The 22,563-nt window shown below is 43.7% G+C and overlaps 1 protein-coding gene across 1 annotated transcript in view; it reads left to right on the top strand.

The window, feature by feature from the left end:
* SCD5 (stearoyl-CoA desaturase 5) overlaps positions 1-22,563 on the top strand; it is a 175,658-nt gene that overhangs the window by 110,971 nt on the left and 42,124 nt on the right. The window contains exon 3 of the mRNA XM_061420612.1: positions 18,923-19,128. Within this exon, the coding sequence (XP_061276596.1) occupies positions 18,923-19,128 (206 nt within the window). The remainder of the gene's footprint in view (positions 1-18,922; positions 19,129-22,563) is intronic.

Genomic DNA, 22,563 nt, shown 5'->3' with positions numbered 1-22,563 from the left:
TTCACTTTCACTGTCTTGTTGGGGCTTATCCTTTGCCCTTGGACGTGGGGTCTCTTTTTTTGGTGGGATCCAACTTTCTCCTGTTGATGGTTGTTCAGCAGTGAGTTGCAATTTTGGAGTTCTCAAAGGAGAAGATGAGCGCACATCCTTCTTCTCCATCGTTTTGTGTAGGGGAAAAAAAAAGCTATAGTTAAAGCTGTGGTTTTTCCAGTAGTCATGTTTGGATGTGAGAGCTGGACCATAAAGAAAGCTGGGTGCCAAAGAATTGATGCTTTTGAACTGTGATGCTGAAGAGTGCCTTGGGCAGCAAGGAGATCAAACCAGTCAATCCTAAAGGAAATCAGTCCTGAATATTCATTGGAAGGACTGATGCTGAAGCTGAAGCTCCAGTACTTTGGCCACCTGATTTGAAGAACTGACTCTTTGGAAAAGACCCTGATGCTGGAAAAGATTGAAGGCAGGAGGAGAAGGCGATGACAGAGGATGAGGTGGTTGGATGGCATCACCAAGTCAATGGACCTGAGTTTGAGTAAGCTCTGGGAGTTGGTGATGGACAGGAAGCCTGGCCTGCTGCAGTCCATGGGGTCGCAAAGAGTCGGACATGACTGAGCAGCTGAACTGAACTTAAAGAATATCAGGGACTTGTTGAAGGTCACAAACTAGTTAGTGGATAGACCAGACTGAAACTCAAGTCTCCTGACCCTTGGCTTACACACAGATGTTCTTTTGTGATGCTCAACAGTGTGACTTGTAAGCAACTTTTAGTTGGATCTTGTTCTTTTACCCACCCCAACAGTCCCTGTCTTTTGATTGGTGTATGTAGACCATTCACACTCAAAGTGAGTATTAATATGTGTGAGTTAATATCTGCTGTATTTCTGCTTGCTATTCATTGCCCCTGTTCTTTGTGTCTTTCTTTTGTTTTCCAGTCATTTTTCTGTCTTCCCTGATTTTATTTGAACATTTTACAAGATTGTATTTTCTTTCCTCTCTTGACATGTCAATTATACTTCTTTTCAAATTCTTTTAGTCATTGCTCTAGAGTTTGCAAAATACATTTAAAGGTAATCTGAGTCCACTTTCAGATAACACTGTACTATTTCATGGTGCTGTGCTAATATTCCCACTTACTCCTCCTTGTCCCTTATGACATCACTGTCATTCATTTCATACATCCATAAGCTATAATCACCAATTTTATTTTTGCTATTATTATTGCAAGTCAATTGTTGTCTATTAGATCAATTAGGAATAATAAAAGTTGAAGGTTTTATTTTACCTTCATTTATTCATTCTCTAATATTCTTTCTTTGTGTAGATCTGAGTTTCCAACCTGTGCCATTTTCCTTCTCCGTAAAGCATTTCTGTCATTTCTTGCCAGGCAGATCTACCGGTGACAAATTTCTTCGATTTTTGTTTGTCTAAGAAAGTCTTTATTTCCCCTTCACTTTTTTTTATTTTATTTTTAAACTTTACATAATTGTATTAGTTTTGCCAATATCAAAATGAATCCGCCACAGGTATACATGTGTTCCCCATCCTGAACCCTCCTCCCTCCTCCATCCCCATACCATCCCTCTGGGTCGTCCCAGTGCCCTAGCCCCAAGCATCCAGTATCGTGCATTGAACCTGGACTGGCATCTCGTTTCATACATGATATTTTACATGAGTACAGAATTCAAGTCTGTGGATTTTTCTTTCAACATTTATGATAGTTTACTCCACTTTCTTCTTGCTGATATGTTTCTTAAGAGAAAACCCCGTATACCTGGTGTAATTCTTATCCTCACTTCTCTACAGGTAAGGTTTTTTTTTTTTCCCCTCACTCTTTGGTTGCTTTCAAGATTTTCGTTTTGTCTTTGATTTTTTTTCCAGGTGAATATGATACGCTCAACAATAGATTTTTTGCTATTTATCCTGCTTAGTGCTTGCTCTCTGAACTTCCTAGATCAGTGGTTGGGTGTCTGTCTTTAATTTTAGAAACATCTCTTTCAGTCATTATTTCTTCACATATTTCTACTGTTTGTTCCTTCTTCTCTCCTGCCTACCCTCTTTTGCTCTTTCCCGCCTTCCCTCCTTTTTCTCCTTCCTTCTCCTTTTGGTATTCCCATTACACACAACTTACACCATTTATAATTGTCCCACAGTTCCCAGATACTCTGTTGCAATCTTTTCACATTTCAGTTTGGGGAGACTGCCATCAATATGTCTTAAAGTTCAGTGATTCTTTCCTTAGCCATGTCCAGTCTAGTGATGAGTCAATCAAAGGCATTCTTCATCTGTTACAGTGTTTCTGACTTCCGTCTGTTTCTTCTCATTCTTTCTTAGACTTCCCATCTCTCTGCTTATAACATCCATATGTTCTTGCATGTTGTTTACTTTTTCTATTCAAGTCCTTAGCACATCAATTGTAATTATTTTAAATAGCCAGTCTGATAACTCCAACATCTCTCTCATATCTGAGTCTGGTTCTGATGCTTGCTTTTTCTTTTAAGATGGTATTTTTTGCTTTTTTGACATATTCCATAATTTTTTGTTGAGAGGTGGACATGATGTACTGGGTAACAGGAACTGAGGAAATAGGGTTTTAGTGTGAGATTTTTTTGTTTATCTGGCTAGGAATTAGGCTGTGTTACTGTGTGCAGTATCTGTAGTGTAGTATCCAGTGACCTCTTTTTGTCCCTGAGTGGCTGGCTTTTCCTAGAGACTTCTTAAACAGGAGTTAAGGCTTTCAGTTCTTTCCGTTGAATCCCCTGTTGTACAAAATCCTTTGAAGAGACGCCTCCTCCATCCCATGATTAGGTCTCAGTCTTCCATTGACCTGGAGCTGAGTATTTCCCTCCCCCGCCCCCAGATTAGTCAGGCTTTGGTAAAATCCCCATTGATTAAGCTCTGCTGAAATAATTTCTCTTAAGAACAGATCTTGCTAAGGGGAACAGAGAGCTCTGTCTTGTATTTCAAAATGTTTACTTTTCTCCTCCTGCTGGAAGAGCAAGGGGATTTTTCTTGGTTGATCATCGCGAGAACCTGGCAGGCCTCCTGGAGGGAAGATTCATGAAAGTGTGGGGGCGCCTGGACTGGACCCCTAAGAGTTTTTCACTCTCATGCTCGCCCACACTAAACCTCCAGCAATTCATCAATTACAGCTTAGAGTATTGCTGCCACGCTGCTGCCAGCTGCAGGCTTTTCCTCCTGGCCTCTGCTCCTGCTGGTCTGTGATTCTGTCTGTCCATCTAGGCTGTGATTCTGTCTGTCTGTCTCTCTAGCTTTTGGTGCAGCAATTTGCCTTGTGACCTCAATTCTCTGATAGATCTAAGAAGACTTGTTGATTTTCAGTTTACTGGGCTTTTATCTTTCTTGTTCCAAAAGATGAGAGTAAATACTTCCAAGCTCTTTACATGTCAGACCAGAAAGTGGAAGTTGCAGTGTGATTCATAAATACAGTCAAGTGAATCTCAGAGTCATGGGCCATGAACTTTGGCAATTATATAACAACAAAAGAACAACAGTTACTGAGCACTGACTACATACCAGCACTTCATTTAGTATTTTAGTCATCTGACAATACCCGTACAAAGATACTGTTCTTTTCCTCGTTTGACAGATGAAAACATTGAATCTTTCCAAGGACATACAGATTTAAGTAACAGAAGGGGAATGCACACGCAGGCACCTTAACTCTAGAGGTCACCCTCTCATTGCAATGCCCTCATGCCTCTCCCAGCATTCAAGTGTCTGTTTATCTTTGATTTGGCAGATACATGTGCCAAACGTCATTTCCAGCACTGGAGAAGAAAAGGCCAAGGTCTCTGTTCTCATGAACATGTATATTCCAGTGGGAGAGAAAGCAAATGAACAAGAAGTGAATAAATAAGCTTATTCAGAAAGAGATGGAATTCTCTAGGCCAGAATACTGGAGTGCCTTTCCCTTCTCCAGGGGATATTTCCAACCCAGGGATCGAACCCAGGTCTCCCACATTTCAGGTGGATTCTTTACCAGCTGAGCCACAAGGGAAGCCCAACAAGTAATGAATAGACAAGTTTATTTAGAAAGAGAGAAGAGCTGAAGAATTGAAACACAGTGTATGATAAAAAATGCCAGTGAGGGCGATTCCTTTAGAGAGAATGGTTAGAGAAATGGTCACTTAGGGCGTGGCCTGAGAACTGAGGCGTGAGGGAAGGAACAGGTAGGCGAAGAGCATTCCAGATAGAAGGAGGAGTCAGAAGTGGGAACAAGTAATGCAGGTTCAAGGAGGAGCAAGATGGCCCGTGTGACTAGGCCACGTGAGTGAGGGAGAAAGTGGTCATAGGAGAGGCCAGAGAGGAGGGCTGGGCCACACCAGTGCAGGGCTCTGCCAGGAGTGGCAGGGAGTTTGGATATTCTTCTAAAAGCCCTGGGGGCACTCCCCTGTTGGTCCAGTAGCTGAGACTCTGTGCTTCCAATGCAGGGGGCATGGGTTCAATCCCTGGTCGGGGAACTTAGATGCTACCTGCCATGTGATGTAGCCAAAAAATAAAAATAAAGCCCCAGGAAGGCACTGCAAGCTTTTAGGCAGTGGAGTGACATGCCTCATGCATTTCGATGGCACATATGAGCCTCAGACCTCAGACCACCGTCATGAGACCCCAAAGATGTTGTACCAGATTCAGGATCGGGGACCCACCCCCTAAGGCTGGGTCTCTCTGGGGTGTGCATTCAAGGAGGGAGACTGCATGTGAGGCAGTGCCCTTGAGGACAGCTTGGGGTGTTAGCAGCAGCATGGAGTGACCGTTGGTTAGAAGGAGAAGAAAACCCCAGAACATGCCACAGGCTTAAGAATCCTGAAGCTTAGATGGTTCTTGGGTCCTGACTCTCAGTGCAGAGCTCCTCTGTCAGGTTCTACCGCCTTCCCTAACAGCTACCCTAGTTTCAGATGTACAGCCTTTCTTCCACATGGCAGAAACACGTTCTCCTGTTGAGATGGGTGGATGTGGTTGGTTTCCTCACACTGTGTCAACAGCCAGCACAGAAGTGGTCCTGACCCCAGTGCCCAGAGAAGACTTCCCGATATGGTTTTGGAAGATGACTTGCATGCCTGCCTCACACCATCTCCTTCTTGAAGGGCATCTTGCCCTCCTGGTCACCTCTGGTATCAAGTAGAAATAGGGCTTCCCAGGTGGCTGCCAATACAGGAATAGCAGGACACGTGGGTTCAATCCCTGGGTCAGGAAGATCCCCTAGAGGAGGAAATGGCAATTGTCTCTGGTGACATATGGATTCATCAAAGCATTGTTATATACATGCTGCTTTGTGACTCCATCAGGATTGAGAGACACTCCGAGAGATGACGGGGAGGAGGTGGGAGGCAGGAAAGAGAAGAAATTCTCCCAGGGCTACTGCATAGGGCCCAGCATTGTCCTTCCTTCTGGTAGGATAAACTACATATTTCCTGCCAAGAAAAATGTACCATTTAAGGTAGAGATTAAGATGACTCTACCCGCCTAAGATGCTTCACCTCCTTCTTTGTTATGGATCTAGGTCAGTGGAAACAGGTGACGTGAGGGAAACTGTCTCAAGGGAAGGAAAAGGTGATCGACTGAGGTGGCCTGAGAAGAGAGAGTAACTGTAGATGGACATGCCAACCAATAAGACTAGTCTGGTCTCTCGTGTTACTCTTCCCAAATATAGCAGAGGCTTTTTATAAAATCTTACCCTCTTTGTACCACAGATGTATTCTTAAGCATTTCAAGGTGATTAAATTTTGTAAGCAAATAATGACAGACTTTCAAGGCATACAGAGAGTTTTTATTGAAAGAAACACTTGGTAAAGTTGAGGGTATTTTTGCAAACAAATAGCCACCAGATTTTTACTGATACATGTGAATTTGGCTCCACACCTCTATTGAAAGATATTTTAAGATGAATATTAAAATGAATACCTCTATTTTAAGATGAATTTCACATGCAGTTCTGTCCATTTGGAATCTGTCTTGAAACATATTTTCAAGCTAAATGTTTCTTTCTCCCTTCTTTTCACACCTAAGATGTTTAAAAGTGCAGAGACAGGGCATCTTAAGAGTATTCTGTCCCTACCCTCTCTTCACCTCTCTCCCCACCTCCACTCCCCCCCTGCCAGTCTTTTCTGAAACCACAAAAGTTTGAAGCTGAGGGACATTAAAAACTAAGTCCTATCCCTTTTCTAACAACTGAAAAGTGCTGAGTCGCTCAGTTGTGTCCGACTCTTTGCAACCCTGTGGATGGTCGTCTGTCAGGCTCCTCTGTCCATGGGGATTCTCCAGGCAAGAACACTGGGGTGGGTTGCCATGTCCTCCAACAACTGAAAAATGAAGGGCCAAATATCATACTTATTTTTGTTTATTTTTTCCACATTTTCTCCAAAAAATGCTGGTGGGCGTTGAAGGAGACTGTGTCATGGTGCAAGTCCCTTACAAGCCTTTTCTCTCTGTACCTGCCACCAAGCGTTGGGGCGGAGCCACCAGGTTGTCACCGCTCATTCTTCATTCCACTGCTCTCCTGCCAGACGCTCTTCTGTTGCTGCTTTCTAGGTTTCCCAACCCACTGATTATTTTGCATTTTGGATGATTTCTCTCCCAGCTGCCTTCATTTGCATTTTGCCTAAATCAAATCTCATTGTGATAATTTCTCTTCCTATTTCTAACCTCTTTAGATCCATCTGTGTTATTTCTCTGTCCCTCAATGATGTCTGCAGCACCCCCTAATTTGGCACCAACCAAAAATGTTATTAAATGTGTACGGCTTGTTCCTAGTCATTAATGAAGATGCTAAATAAAGCTAGAGCTAACAGCTACTTTGGAGCCTTCCTTTAGCTGCATCCCCCACCCGATCCCCATAGACTCTGAGCTGTTTTTCATCTCTGGTTCTTGTTTATTAAAGTTCAGGCTTTTCAATCATACTGTTCTAGTTCCTTCCAGTGCCAACCAGAGCTCTTGTCACAGGAATGTTTCAAGGATGCTGTTTTATATGCTTTATTAAGCTCCAGAGGTACAATAGCTACAGAAGTCATTGAATCAAGAATTTTAATTAACAGTAAAATTTATAGTTTCATATGCCGGAGGAAATTTTTCGCCTTTTAAAAACTCTTTTGCAAGGCAAACACATTTGATTACCCTTTATCTTCTCCTATTTATTCTTTAGAGCTTTTTATGTAAATCTGCTAGTTAATTCTCTTTGAATTTAAAGGTGCATAAACCATTATGCGCTGGTGAAGAACACAGGCTATGAAAATGAAATGGCCCTTGTCATGAGAAACTTATGATCTGCTAGAGCAGGCTAGATTCATGTATAATGAAGAAGGACTCTATCCAGATGATGTGGCATTAAATTGCTTGAAAGCTTCAAACTGACTCTTAGGGCTGCAAAAATAGAAGTATGGGTTAGGGTATTAGGATAAAGCCTAATGCAGAAGGAAATTTTTGAGCTGAAAACTCAAAAGGTGAAAAGGATTTGCATTGGCAAGGAAGAAGGGGAAGATAGGGAAACATTTGAGCAACAAGGGCACCCCACTCCAGTACTCTTGCCTGGAAAATCCCATGGACAGAGGAGCCTGGTGGGCTGTAGTCCATGGGGTTGCGAAGAGTCGGACACGACTGATCGACTTCACTTTCACTTTTCACTTTCATGCATTGGAGAAGGAAATGGCAACCCACTCCAGTGTTCTTGTCTGGAGAATCCCAGGGACGGGAGAGCCTGGTGGGCTGCCGTCTGTGGGATCACACAGGGTCAGACACGATTGAAGCAACCTAGCAGCAGCAGCAGCAGCAGAGAGAAGGACTTCTCAGGTGGTGCTAGTGGTAAAGAACCTAACTTTCAAAGGGAGATATAAGAGAGGTAGATTTGATCCCTGGGTTGGGCTTCTCTTGTGGCTCAGCTGGTAAAGAATCTGCCTGCAATGTGGGAGATCTGGGTTCAATCTCTGGGTTGGGAAGATCCCCTGGAGAAGGGAAAGGTACCCAGTCCAGTATTCTGGCCTGGAGAATTCCATGGGCTTGTCCATGGGATTGAAAAGAGTCAGGCACAACTGAGAGACTTTCACTTCACTCACTTTGGGAAGATCCCCTGGAGAAGGGCATGGCAACCCACTCTAGTATTTTTGCCTGGAAAACTTCCAGGACTCAGGAGCCTGGCAGGCTGCTGACCATAGCGTCACAGAGTCTGACATGACAGAAGTGACCTAGCACAGCATAGCACTGAGAGAGAGAAATGATTGTGACATACTGCGTCGAGTCCCTGAGTAGTAGAACATCGGTCTGATTGGCGAAAAAACTGGCGTGGCGCATTGCAGATGCACGGCATCTCTCACCAGACTGTATGGCATCTCTCACCAGATGTGTCTGAGGCATCTTAAAACCAGTGTGCCTTGAATCAAAGTTGTTACTCCATCCTCTCCCCGAAACCACTTCTCTCCTAGTTTTGCCCGTCAGAAATCTGGATGTCTTCCATGATTTCTCTAGCTCCCCAATCATCCCTCACCCAATATTTTAGCCCATCTCTTTAGGTTCTGCTGCACAGTTGTATCTGCATGCTTCTCATTTTTGCCACTCTCTAGTCTCAGCCTGGACTACTGCAAAAACCCCACACACGTGTCTTCCTCCTCCAGCAGTTGCCCTTCTCCATACCACAGCCACACAGAACTTACTGAAAATCAAACCACTCTCTAACAAGAAAAGAAAATATTTGAGTGACTGAGCGGTCCCTTTGAAGTGAAATCCAACCTTGTTATCATGACATAGATAGCCTGGTACGGTCAGGCTATTACATACCAGTGCTTTTTCCACGCCATGTGGGTGCACTTCAATATGATTCTAATTAACCACTCACATTGGCTTCAGATACACAAGGAAAGACACCACTTTGCTGGCAAAGGTCCGTCTAGTCGAAGCTATGGTTTTTCCAGTAGTCGTGTATGGTGAGAGCTGGACCTTAAAGAAGGCTGAGCACCAAAGAGTTGATGCTTTTGAATTGTAGTGCTGGAGAAGACTCTTGAGAGTCCCTTGAACAGCAAGGGGATCAAACCAGTCAATCCTAAAAAAATCAATCCTGAGTATTCATTGGAGGGACTGATGCTAAAACTGAAGCCCCAATACTTTGGCCATCTGATGCAAAGAGCTGACTCATTGGAAAAGACCTTGATGCTGGGAAAGATCGAGGGCAGGAGGAGAAGCGGGGGCAGAGGATGAGATGGTTGGATGGCATCACCAACTCAATGGACGTGAGTTTGAGCAAACTCTGGGAGATAGTGAAGGACAGGGAAGCCTGATGTACTGAAGTCTGTGGGGTCACAAAGGGTCAGACACGACTTAGTAACTTATTCAAAAAACAACGCAAGGGAAAGCCCCTCCGTATGGGCACCCCTACTTCATATGCCAGCCACAAGCAGGAGTCTCCAGGCCCCTCATACCTACAGATTCAGGAGTTCCCACAATTCCCTCAGTTTAATAATTTGCTAGAACAACTCACAGAACTAGAGAAAGCGCTATACTTACTCTTACAGTTTTATTATAAAGGGTACAAATCAGAACCAACCAAATGGAATAGACACACAGTGGGAGGTCTGGGAGGATTCCTCATGCAGAGCTTCCTCGCCTCTCCCCATGAAGTCAGGGGCCTCACTTTGCCTGCCTATCTGTGGGTTCACCAGCCAGGGAGTTCCTCTGAACCTCAGCATCCAGAGCTTTTACTGGAGTTTCATTACAAAGGCTGGGTTGATTAAATCCTTGGCCATGTTACCAAGCTCGATCTCCAGTCCCCTTCTCCTCCCAAAGTGCCAGCACTCTAATCATATGTTTGATCTTTCTGGTGACCAGCCCCAATCCTGAAGCTATCCAGTGGTCTGTACTGAGTCATCTAATTAATGCAGTAAAGTCACTTCTATCATTTAGGAAATTCCAACAGATTTTGAAGCTCTCTGCCAGGAACCACTGGGGACAGGTATATCTTTATTGTATCACAATACTTCTCAGATCTCATCTTACACCACTCTTGCACTCCACCCACCAGACATGCTGGTCTTCTCTTAACTCCTGGACTGTGCCAACTCCTTTCCTCTCCCTGAGACAATTCCTTCTTCCCTGTTTCAGTCCTGCCCTATCTCCCCCAGCCTAAGAATATATGTCCAGTACAATGGACATGAACTTGGGCAAACTTTGGGAGATGGTGAGGGACAGGGAGGCCTGGCAAGCTGCAGTCCATGGGGTCGCAAAGAGTCGGACACCACTGGGCGACTGAACAACAACAACAAGATTATCTGATTAGAAAGCCTTTGCCTGTCTCAATGTCATCCTTTTATCTCCCCATACTTATCTGCTTCATGGGACTAATTCCAATCTGAAATGATTTGATTTATGTTTATGCCTCCATAAAATGTAAACTCCTTGATGACACAGCCTTGATTGTCTTGTTCCTTCTTTATCTTCTAGCACATACCAACATTCAGTAAATATTTATCAAACTAAAGCAAGTGGGAAAGTGGGAAAGATAATAATCAGGCCAGTTGAAGCTATTTGATTGCTAAGAAGAAGAAGTGTTTAGGCTTGATGAGAAAAGTGATATGGTGAAGTTGTCAAATCAGAAGCAAGAGAATGATAGATATTTGGGGAGAATGAGTATGTGAAGTGTGATCACAGTTTATCAAATGTATTGTGGAAGGGAAAGGACTAGAGGCAGGGGGCCCTTCCAGGAGCCCAGGTAAACTGATGGAAGTCGGAACAAGGGTGGTGGAGTAGGAATGGAGTGAACGGGGGAAACAGGTTTTTAAGAAAGATGCCCTTGACATTTTTTCTTTTTAGGTTTAACTTTTTATTTTGAAATAATTTCAAACTGACAAAAAAGTTGCAAAAACATTATGAAGGACTCCTGTGTACCTGTCACCCAGATTCACTCATTGTTAATATGTTGCTTCATTTGCTTTATTATTCTTTCTTTGTGTGTAGAGTATGCATTCTTTTGTGTTATTTTTTCATGAATCCTTTGCAAATAAGCTATCAACTTCATGCCTCTTCATCCCTAAACACTTCAGTGTGCATTTCCTAATGGGAAAGACATTTCACAGTGACACAATGCTTGTACCAACGCCAGGGAATTTAATGTTGATACAGTACTGTATCCAGGGTCCTAGCCCAGGAACCAGCTCAAGATCCTGCATAACAGTGAGTTGACCTGTCCCTTTAGTCCCTTTTATTTGGAATAGTTCCTTGGTCTTTGAAGGTAGACATTTTTGAAGTATGCAGGCTAATTATTTTGCAGAATACTCCTCATTTTTGGTTTGCTCAAGTTTCCTCATAACTTCACTCAGATTGGGCACTTGGGGCAGGAATGCTACATTAATGATCTTGTGTCCTAGCATCAGACAAGAGGCCCATTATATCACTTTGTCATATTATTCATGGTATGAACATAAATCGCTTAGCTAAGGTAGTGTCCACCCTGTTTCTCCAAGGTAAGATTACTATGTTTCCATTGGTAATTAATGAGTAATTTATGCTGAGATCCTATGAGCCGATGTAATATGTTTTTTATTTTAATCAACCTTTTGATTTTAGTAATTTTAGCACACCTTGGTGAGTCTTGCCTGAATCAGTTATTGCCAAGGCACCTGCAAAATGGTGATTTTTCTAGCTCCATTATTTTTTCTACATTTGTTGGTTGACATTTTACTTCTTAATTATTTATTGTGGGTTCATGGGTTCTTATTTTATTAATCCATTCCTGTTAGTATTCATCTTAACGCACCCACATTATTCATCAGAGTACCCCAGTGTGTTCAATGGGAGCACTGCAGATGGGCTCCTGGGTCCTTTTGACAGGTCCCCATCGTATTTTGGAGCAATTCCTTACTTTCTCCTGTAACAAAATATACCAAGTTCCTCTTGTGCTTTTCCTGCCTTTGTCCTGGCACCAGCCATTACACCGAAGAGTTCTGATTCCTTTTCAGTGGGGAAAGTATTTAAAAACCGAGATCTGGGAGTGAGGTGTATCTGTGGTGACTGGACTGTCATTGTTTTCCAGGTCCTTTCTTCCCTGAAGTTTTGACTCATTGAGTGAGAGAGATCTAGGTTAGGAGACTGAACAGTGGTCACCTCACAGACCAAAATCATCCAAAACCCAAACTGGAAAGATTCACAGAAGGCAAACGAGTGTACCAAGGTGCTGGTGCTAAGTCTGACTCTTTGCGACCGCATGGACTGTAGCCCACCAGGCTTCTCTGTCCATGGGATTCTCTAGCCAAGAATACTGGAGTGGGTTTCCATGCCCCCTCCAGGGGATCTTCCCAACCCAGGGATGGAACCCACGTCTCTGATGTCACCTTGATGGCAGGCGAGTTCTTTACCATTGAGCTACCAGAGAAGTCTACCAAGAGGACCGCCCAAGCCATCTTAAAAATGTGTCTTAAAAATATGTCTTACACAAATATATTCTTTGTGTAAGAATTTAAGTACTGGAGGAATAAAAGAAAACATGACTCACCCCTGCAGTCTTTACGTTCTGTCAGCAAACACTTTTTAAATGCTAAAACTGGTTTTTCAACGTTCACCGGCTTCTGAAACTTCCCCAGGCTTACGTGAGGGCCAGATGGCAGGTGGGGACTTGTTCTGTCGAAGCTGCCATTTGCCAGGTGGTGAAGGCTGATGCCAGGCCTTCTTGGGGACTTTCTGGGCCCTTCTTACAGATTGTCAGTGTTATCTGGAGGGAAATCAATACTGACCCGGTATCAACTGTGGGGAAAGCACCGAACGTCCTTCACTGTTTGAATAGCGCAGTGTTGTCATCTGAACTGGGGGAGATGAGATTCAGACTTGGAGACAGAGATAAAGTCTGTTTCGAATGAGCCTTCGGGTCCCTGAAGAGTGGCGGCCACAGCGTCTTTCCCTGTTTGACCCCCTTGATAAAATGACTCCTTTCTCAGACAGGATGCCGTTACTCACAAAAGACTCACATACACACACACTCTAATCTAAAACTTGCCAGTTCAAAGCTGACATGTTGGCCCTGGTTTCTTTTTCACTGCTGACTGGAAACGAAGGTGTATTACGAATACAAGTTGGAATTACCTGGGGGTGTGTTTTGAGACCACCTGGTAGACGTTCCCTTTTGGAATTGTAAGCAGCTGCACAATTGAATTAGGGGATGGAACAGCCACACGGGTGTCTGGTCAAAAGCAAGCATCTGTTTGCAGTACCTCTAGGGGAAAGGCAGCCAGTGATGCCAGTCTCAGCAAGGAACTCTGCTCAATGTTATGTGGCCGCCTGGATGGCGGGGGTGGTGGAGTTTGGGGGAGAATGGATACGTGTATATGTATGGCTAAGTCCCTTTGCTGTCCACCTGAAACTATCACACTGTTCATCGACTGTACTCCCATACAAAATGAAAAGTTAAAAAAAATGATTCTGGTCTTAGATCTGTTGACTGGGCCAAGCCCAGTGCTGTTCACACTTGGCCTTCATCTTATTACCCAGAGCAAATGAGGTGAGCCTTAAAAGACAGGTTCCCCTACTGCCATTTAGAGGATTAGACTCAAGAATTTATTTTCAATATAAAAGGAGATTGGGAGAAAAGTAGTTCTGATTCAGCAGGTTCTTCCTAATCTGCTTCAGTGGAGCTTTTGAGATTGATTATTCAAGTCCCAGAGAACACGCAAAGGCTGAGCTTATGGACTAATATCACATAATTGATCACAGGATCAATTTCCATTTCTACAGTCTCAGCAGGGACCCGGTTAGGGACATTATCTATGATGGAGTGACGTGATAAAGGTACAGGACCCAGGGTGGGTTTCAGCGAGGGCACTGTCCCTGTACTTGAGTTGGGATAGGTTGATCAGTGCTCATAAGAATAGAGATCAAAGAAGCGTGGTATAAAGATGCATCACTGACTGCCTTGCTAGGTGAGTATTACTGCCTCATCATTTTTTCCTAACATGGGGCTGGTGGCAGAAGCTGATTGTTTTGATTCAGGCATATAGAAACTTAAAAATACTTTGTTACCCTCATATTACAGAAGAAAAACTTGATTATTTTAAAAATGTAGAAAATACAACAAACAAAGAAAAAAGTTAAAAGTCATCCACTGCCCCACTTTCTAGGGAGAACAGCTATAAATAGATTGACATATACTTTAATGTTTTTCTACGCTTAAATACATATTTTTATCAAGAATCCATTCATTCCTGCGTTCACGCTCTTTCGTGTCTGACTCTTTGCGACCCTATGGACTGCAGCCCACCCAGCTCCTCTGTCCATGGGATTCTCTAGGCAAGAACACTGGAGTGGGGCACCATTTCCTCCTGCAGGGGATCTTCCTGACCCGGGGGCCAAACCCGTGTCTCCTGCATCTCCTGCACTGGTAGGTGGATTCTTTACCTGTGAGCCACCAGGGAAGCCCAATGCATTCATCACTCTATCACGTACTTTGTCTTTCACTTAACGACTTTCCAGCTCACCTCTCCATGTCAATACTGCAGTATCCTTTTTTTTTTTGTCAGTTTTTTAAAAAGATTTTTTTGGTGTGGACCATTTTTAAAGTCTTTATTGAATTTGTTACAATATTGCTTCTATTTTATGTTTGGGTTTTTATTTTTGGCCCTGAGGCATGGGGATTCTTAGTTCACCTGCCAGGGATCAAACCCACACCCCCTGCATTAGAAGGTGAAGTCTTAACCACTGGACCACCAGGGAAGTCCCTTTTTGCTAGTTTGAAATACAAAACCAACAGATGCTCTTGTTAAAAATTTCTGAGTATAGAATAGAAAGTATTTCTCCTACCTTCCAGTCTTCCTTCCTTCCTGTAACCCTAAGACTGTGTACTTCATGTTTCTCTCCAGAAAATTTCTATGGACACACACACAAATAGTATTCAATTAATGAATGTATCACAAGGTAGTAAGTAAAATCCTGTTATGTGGAAAATCAGGGTTTTTCCAAGTTCAGTGAACATCTTTGTGATTAAGCATTTGCACACAGCCGTGATTATTTCCCTGAGATAAACTCCAGAAAACAAATCGCACCATTTTAGTACGTCTGATATGTGCAGTGCATTCGCCTTTCATTTGATTTATGCCAGTTTCTCACTGTCATCCATAAGCAACTTTGACTTTTTAAAAATCTTTAAAAGTATAACACATATAGAAAAGAGCCCAAGTCATGGGTTAAACCTGCCCTGTCCAATATGGTCAGCACCAGCCACACGTGGCAGCTGAAGTGTGTAACACTAGAAATGTGGATGGTCCAAACTGAGGTATGCTGGAAGTGTAAAATACCCAGTTTCGAAGAACTGGTCCAGAAAAAAGTCCTGGGAAATATTTCGTTAATGATTTTATGCTAATAATATATTGAATGACATTTTGGATGTAGTCTGTTTAGTAAAGATATATGAGTAAAATTGATTTCACTGGTCTAATTTCACTGTTTTAGTGCAGTTACTAGGGAAATGCAAGTCACACGTGTGGCTTGCACTGTATGTGTCGTGGACAGCACAGAGTAGGACCCCGTACAGACCCTCAGATAATAAACCCGCCACCGAGGGATGCACTCCTGATAGGCTCTCTTCCTCTCCCACTCCTCCCGCCCTACGCCCACCTGTGCCTCAGTTACAGCCAGCGCTCTTAGAACTAATGTAGCCCCCTTCACCACCACCAATCCTCTGTCGGGTTCAGGTCAGTCGCTCAGTCATATCCGACTCTTGGCGACCCCATGGACTGCAGCATGCCAGGCTTTCCTGTCCATAACCAACTCCCGGAGCTTGCTCAAAACTCATGTCCGTCGAGTCGGTGATGCCATCCAACCATCTCATCCTCTGTCTTCCCTCTCCTCCTGCCTTCAATCTTTTCCTCTGTCAGGAATGATCAGTAAACACGTGGTGAATGCCCACTTTTGAAGGTAATGGGGTACTAAGACCGTAATCTACCAGAACCGACCAGGAGTACAAGCTCTAAGTTGCATCATTTTTAATTGATTGGTGAGAAAGTGTATGTATTTCGACTTCAGAAATTGCTGCTGGAGTCAACATCATGTTTCTGCTGAAATGTGCACACAGAGAATGGGCAGACGGAATATGCAGGCTTGACGGACAGTTCATTGACGGAAGGCTGCCATCTCTTATCAGCCCTCCGCTTTCACTTCCTTACTTATTAATTGTACCAGACACACCCTTGGTGCACACACCTTTTCATCAAACACGAATGCTGTTCCCATATTGGCTTCCACACCCAACCTGAAGTGTGGAAACAAAATGCAGAGAAGTAGGAAGAAAAAAACCCTAGGGATTAGCGTGTGACTCTTGCTTCCTTTCTGTCCTATTGTTGGCTTATGTCTTGTTCTTTGAGTCACTTTTTCATTGGACTCAATTTTAGAGTAAAAAATAAATAAAAGATTTTTCAAAGTACATCATAAAGTATTTGGGCTCGATTGTATGCTCAATTATTTGGAATGTGGCCAAAATCCTTGCTTCATTCCATTGCTTCACTCAGAGTAGCTTCTGTAGGGAAGGTCTCCAAGGTGAGAGAAATTAAAGAAACATCTCTGCTGCAACTTGTCCTCATTTTCACTCTTTTGTTGTTGTTATATCATGCTTAATTTTATAAGAATAATGTTTCTAGCCCTTTAGAGCTCTCCACTTAGTTTTTATAAAATTGCATTTTAATAAATTCAAGAGTCAACATAACCTTTTAACAAGAAAAATGAGACTTCTCTTTCAAAGATTCCCTCTCCCCTGAACTTGAAGGATAAGGGAAATATCTTGTTGAAATGAATGTGAACTAAGAACGGTAAGAGCTCCATCTTTGTTCCGTGATTAAACTTACTAGATGAACTTGAATACATATCTTCTAAGCCTTAATTTTGCCATCTATGAACTGGGGACAGAGTGTTCCCCCTTCTTCCTATGTTCAGATGGGTTTGCAATAAAAGCAATACATTGGATGAAAAAGTAATAAATTATTCCCCAGGCTGCAGTGATCTTGACATTTGCAATTCCTTCCTGACTCGATTCTGTGATTATAAGTAATGAATGCTTTCACTCTTTCCAACCACTGTGTTTCAACACACTGGTAAAATTTAAAGACCTCTTTCTTATCACAGTAAGCCAAGCTATAATTTTCACCTTACACAGACTTCTAAGCACCTTTTTTTCCTATTTGTATTCAAAGCTGAGCATATCCTTCTTAAGGTCTTTCTACTTTCCCTCTTTGTCCCATTACCAAAGTGTTAAGCAAATTTTTAAAGTTATAAGTTAAACAAGATTGAATCACCTTCCACCAGCACTGGGTAAGCCAGAGACACACACACATACAAAACTCCATAAATCCTTTTCTGATTAAAAGAACTGTTAAAACTTTGAGAATAAAGCAGTTCTCTCTCTTCTCATCATTAGGAAGAAACCAATATCTGTGCAATGACAGATTCCTAATGAAAGCATGACTCAGTACTGAATAATACAGTATAAAACATTATTACCTCTTTTTAAAAGGCTTATACACGATATACATTTATTTTTATTTTCAGATTATAGTTGACCCCTGAACAACTCAGATGTTAAGCCACCTATAATTTTTCGTTGCCTTTTCCTATCTGTGGTTCCTTTACATCCTCAGAGTCAACCAACCTCAAACCATGAAGTACTATAGCATTTCCTATTGAAAGATATCTGTGTATAAGTGGACCTGTGCAATTCAAACCCATGTTGTTCGAGGGTCAGCTGCAATTTTCCTATCAAAAATGCTACTTCCTGACTTAATTTGCCATTCTCAAAGTTTTGAAAGCATTATCAAATAAAAGCAAAACAGAGTATAAGCTGAAAAAATTTATAGATCTCTCTGGCCCATGGCTATAGCTGTTTCATTAACAGTTTCAGCTGAAATACTTCCTCAGATAGCTCACCTACGACCTCCGGACCCTGACACTGTCTCCCATCATGAGGTCAACAGCTGATCCCCCATGTGTGCCTGAGCCCCGCCCCATCTGTGGGTTTGGCAGAATCTGCTGGACTCCGACGTGTCTGCTTCTCTGGGCACCAGAGTCTCTCTTGGGATTCCAGTGAGTGCCGCCTGCCTCTCCACATGGGATGCTGCCAAGCAGACCAGATTCCTCAAAGAGCCAAGTCCCCTCCTTCCTGTCTGTGACACACTGTTAGAGCAGTCCTCAGACAATATTATTTGTGCCTTGGCATTTTGCAGAGATTTGGTCAAGCAGCTCTTTGGGTTTTTACTTACTGACTTCCTCTTCTCTGGTGTGTTGGGCAGGAAGCCCATTGAAGAGAAGGACGAAGGACAGAGAGAGTCAGGCCAAGAACTAATCCCCTTCTATACTCAGGGTTGCCCCTTTCCTTGAGGATGAATGTCTCTTTTCTGGACATGAATGATCTCCCAGTGGGCTTCAGTAGTCCCCACCAGAACTTTCTTCTGGCTTCCTTACTAGTTCACTCAACAAGCCGGAACCTCCTACAGTGGGCACATCCTAATTCCCTCGTGGCTCAGTCAATAAAGAATCTGCCTGCAATGCAGGAAACCTGGGTTCAGTCCCTGGGTGGAGAAGATCCCCTGGAGGAGGGCATGGCAACCCACTCCAGTATTCTTGCCTGGAGAATCCCACGCACAGAGGAGCCTGGCGGGCTGCAGTCCATAAGGTCTCACAGAGTTTAAACATGACTGAAGTGACTTAGCACACATGCAAGGATGAGCTAAGATGCCTACTAAGTGAGGATGTGTTTCTGTTTGGGTGAAAACCACCCCAAACCAACCCCCGGGGATTGAACTTGAGGTTGAGAGACTGTGAGCTGAGGATGGGAGCAAGTCTGCCAGTGGTGAGGATGGAAGTGGGGGTGGGAGTAGGCAGGGGGTGGGGGAAATTGGGGAACTTTCAGGAAACACCGGGGTGCTTGATCCCTTCACTCAGGTCTGCCTTCTCCCTGCAGAATGACATCTTCGAGTGGTCGAGGGACCACCGAGTCCATCACAAGTACTCGGAGACGGACGCTGACCCACACAATGCCCGCCGGGGCTTCTTCTTCTCCCACATCGGCTGGCTGTTTGTCCGCAAGCATCGGGACGTCATTGAGAAGGGGAGGAAGCTTGACGTCACCGACTTGCTGGCTGACCCTGTGGTCCGGTTCCAGAGAAAGTAAGTGAGCAATCACCATTGATGTCCCTGAGGGACAGGACCCAGAGTCAGAGCCCAGTGGGGTGTAATAATATCCCCAGGCAGTTCCCCTGCAGATTGGATCTTCTTAGGGTCGCTCTCTGTTGATTCATTCCCTTTTGATCATGATGTTTTTCTCTGTTCACACATTTGTTTTGAATTTGACCTTGATTTTGAAATGGAGTTCCTGTAAGCCCACTTGTCGTTTCTTTCCGACCCATCTGCGTGACTGATTTCATGGAATGTTTCTGTTGTTTTCCTCACTCGCTCGTCCATGTTTTCCTGGGCTGGCGAGGAGGGCAGAGAGGATTTGCTTTATTTTAGTGACACACTGGACTCCAGCGGGACTGGCCTCCCTCGAGGTCCCCTGCTGTGTGCTCCGGGAATTCTCCCCTCCCCCACTCCTGGAAATGGTAACACCGGAAGGTTTCTGTGCAGAGAAAACATGCCCGGGTAACAAAGAGCCTCAGAGTGCTTGTGTGCACGCACGGTGTCAGCTGAGCGGTTTCAGCCCATCAGCGTTTACAGGGTGAATCTCCTTTCAGCAACCTGCCGGTGATAGCCTGCCTGTCACTGTGCGGCAAGTGGGGAGCATCCAAGGTTCACATTTCCACTAGGAAGCCGGCTTGGAGATCTGCAGAGTTGGCAACAATGTGTTCATGTTAGTTGCTCCGTCATGTCCGACTCTCTGCGCCCCTGTGGACTGCAGCCCACCAGGCTCCTCTGTGCATGGGATTCTCCAGAATACTGGAGTGGGTTGCCATTGCCCTCTCCAGGGGATCTACCTGACCCAGAGATCGAACCAAGGTCTCAGGCACTGTAGGCAGATTCTTTACCATCTGAGCCACCAGGGAAGCTCATGTTGGTTTAAATCAGCAGAGTTGGCCACGATGAGAGCACTTATAAATAGATTCCTTGCCCCCAAAACAATGGATTTATGTGCACAGAGAGATGATTTGAGGACGGCATTCTAGTGAGATCCTTGAGTTGGTATGGTGGACACATGGTCCCTGGATACCATCTCCACTGACAGGCAGGAATCATTTGAAGCGTTCTCTCAAACAGAATCTCCTGATAATGGAAATGGAGTCTGTACCTTTGACGCAAAGTTCCTTGCGTGAGAGGAAGTATGGCTTAGAAATGTGCCCCTTTGATCCTTAGCCTCTCTTCTCACATCGAAGATGGTGGTGAGAAAAGGGAGGGTGGAAGAGAGATTGCACAGGCCTGCACTTGAGCACCTCCACAGCCTTGCAAAAGAGTTGACTGCTCTCAGGGCTCAGTTTTGGCTGTAAGATGGGGGTAACAGTAGTACCTGTCTCTTACAGCTTTTGTGAGGACATAATGAAAACAAAAAGGATGGGAAATGCCTGGCACATAGTATAGATTCATGATGACTCACGCCCTAGGCAGGAGCTACTCCAGTCCACCCCCTGCTTTCTTTTTTTTAAGGTGTGCTGGGTCTTTGCTGTGGTGGGCTCAGGAATTGTGATGCCTGAGATTAGTTGCCAGCATGTGGGACGACCTTAGTTCCCCAACCAGGGATCAGACATTTTGTCCCCAGCATTAGAAGGAGGATTCTTAATCACAGGACCACCAGGGAAGTCTGCGAACCTTTGCTTCTGTTGGCTTCATCACAGGCTGTTCTTTGTCTCCTCCATACAGTTCTTTCAGGCGGATGCAACAAGTTATCGATAGCCAAAAGTTTTATAGCAGAAAATAATAAGATGCTTGCAATTAAATGACTTCTTGATTCTAATTTTTTTATCATGAGGGTAAAATAGAACAATCTGCAGAATTCGGAGAAGTAGAAAGAAAATCACCCACCGTTCTAACACGTAAACACAACCGCAGTTTAGATTCTATAATATCTTCTACATTTATGCATACATTTGACATATTTTTACATGATGAAAGTCATACTGCTTATGTAATTTTATGTCTTGCCTTTTAACTTCAGATTATGTTAGGCACCATTATCAAAGGCTGCATGGGCTCACTGAGTGTCAGAGTTTATTTAACCATCACTCCGCGACAGGATATGTATGTCGTTTCCAATTTTGTGATATAAATGATGTTGCTATACAATTAGTAATGCTTTGGGACAATCAGACCTTAGATTAATTTGAAGAGCTCAGATGAGAAGGCAGAGGATCTTCTATTTTATTCATGAGAAGTGAGCCGAGTATAATAGTGTGGTTTCTCTGAGCATAAAAATAGAAAATTTTTTTCAAGTTTTCCCTTTTAAACAATGTGGTAATATGATTCATTAGGTGTATACTCGTGGTACGTATGTCCAAAGACTATCTCTAAAGGCAGGCAGAAGAACAAAGACTGTTTCAGCATGTTCCCTGAATAGATGTCTGAGAACATCTATCATTACCAGTTCAGTGACCGAAGGATTGCAGTATCAGAAATCATTCATTCACAGTATCATTTCATGTATCATTGAGCTCCTGCTGGAAGTCAGAGCCGAGGATACAGTCTTAAAGATTGGTCTCAGTTCCCCCAGAGTTTGCAGACTAGCAGGGAACCCACAAATTAACTTACAGATAATTATATTCTACAGGGAGGAGACTGATATATAATAGGGTAGAGTAAGGCACCATGGGAACACAGAGAGGGGTCTCCTAGCCCACCCTGCAGGCTGGAAGGAACTAACTCCCAAGCCACGACCTGAAGGATGAAAAGTTAGATAAGGACGGGGGCAAGAATATTTATTATGCCTGTCACTTCATAGACATCTATCGAGCCCTTGAGTTTGGGAGCTTTTTACAAATCAGTTAACCCATGCCTTCCATTTTCCCTATGAGAAAACAAATAAACAAAATGTAAATAGAAAGTTGGGAATAGAAGTACTGTCAGTCTGTTTGCACTACTATAACAAAAATACTGATGACCAGGTGGCTTACGCAACAGACATTTACTTCTCACAGTTTTGGAGGCTGGGAAGCCCAAGATCAAGGCACTGGAAGATTTGGTGTCTGATGAGAGCCTGCTTCCTGGTTCCTAGATAGTTGTCTTCTTGTATTCTCACAGGGCAGAAGGGGCAAGAGAGCTCTCTGGGGTCTCTCTCATAAGAGCCCTAATTCTCTTCATGAGGGCTTCTCTTTTGTGACTTACTCACCTCCCGAAGCCCTTCATTACCTTGAGGATTAGATTTCAACATATGAAGTTTGTTGTTCAGCCGCTCAGTCTTGTCCAACTCTTTGCAACCCCATGGACTGAAGCCCGCCAGGCTCCTCTATCCATGGGATTCTCCAGGCAAGAGTACTGGAGTGGGTAGCCATGCCCTCCTCCAGGGCATCTTCCTGACCCAGAGATTGAACCTGCATCTCCTGCAATGCAAGCGGGCTCTTTAACACTGAACCACCAGGGAAGCCCTAAGACCCGATGCAGCCTCTCAAATAAATAATAATA

Source organism: Bos javanicus, chromosome 6 (genome assembly GCF_032452875.1).
Source record: "Bos javanicus breed banteng chromosome 6, ARS-OSU_banteng_1.0, whole genome shotgun sequence".
Classification (NCBI taxonomy): domain Eukaryota; kingdom Metazoa; phylum Chordata; class Mammalia; order Artiodactyla; family Bovidae; genus Bos; species Bos javanicus.
This window is presented reverse-complemented; position numbering and strand designations above follow the sequence as displayed.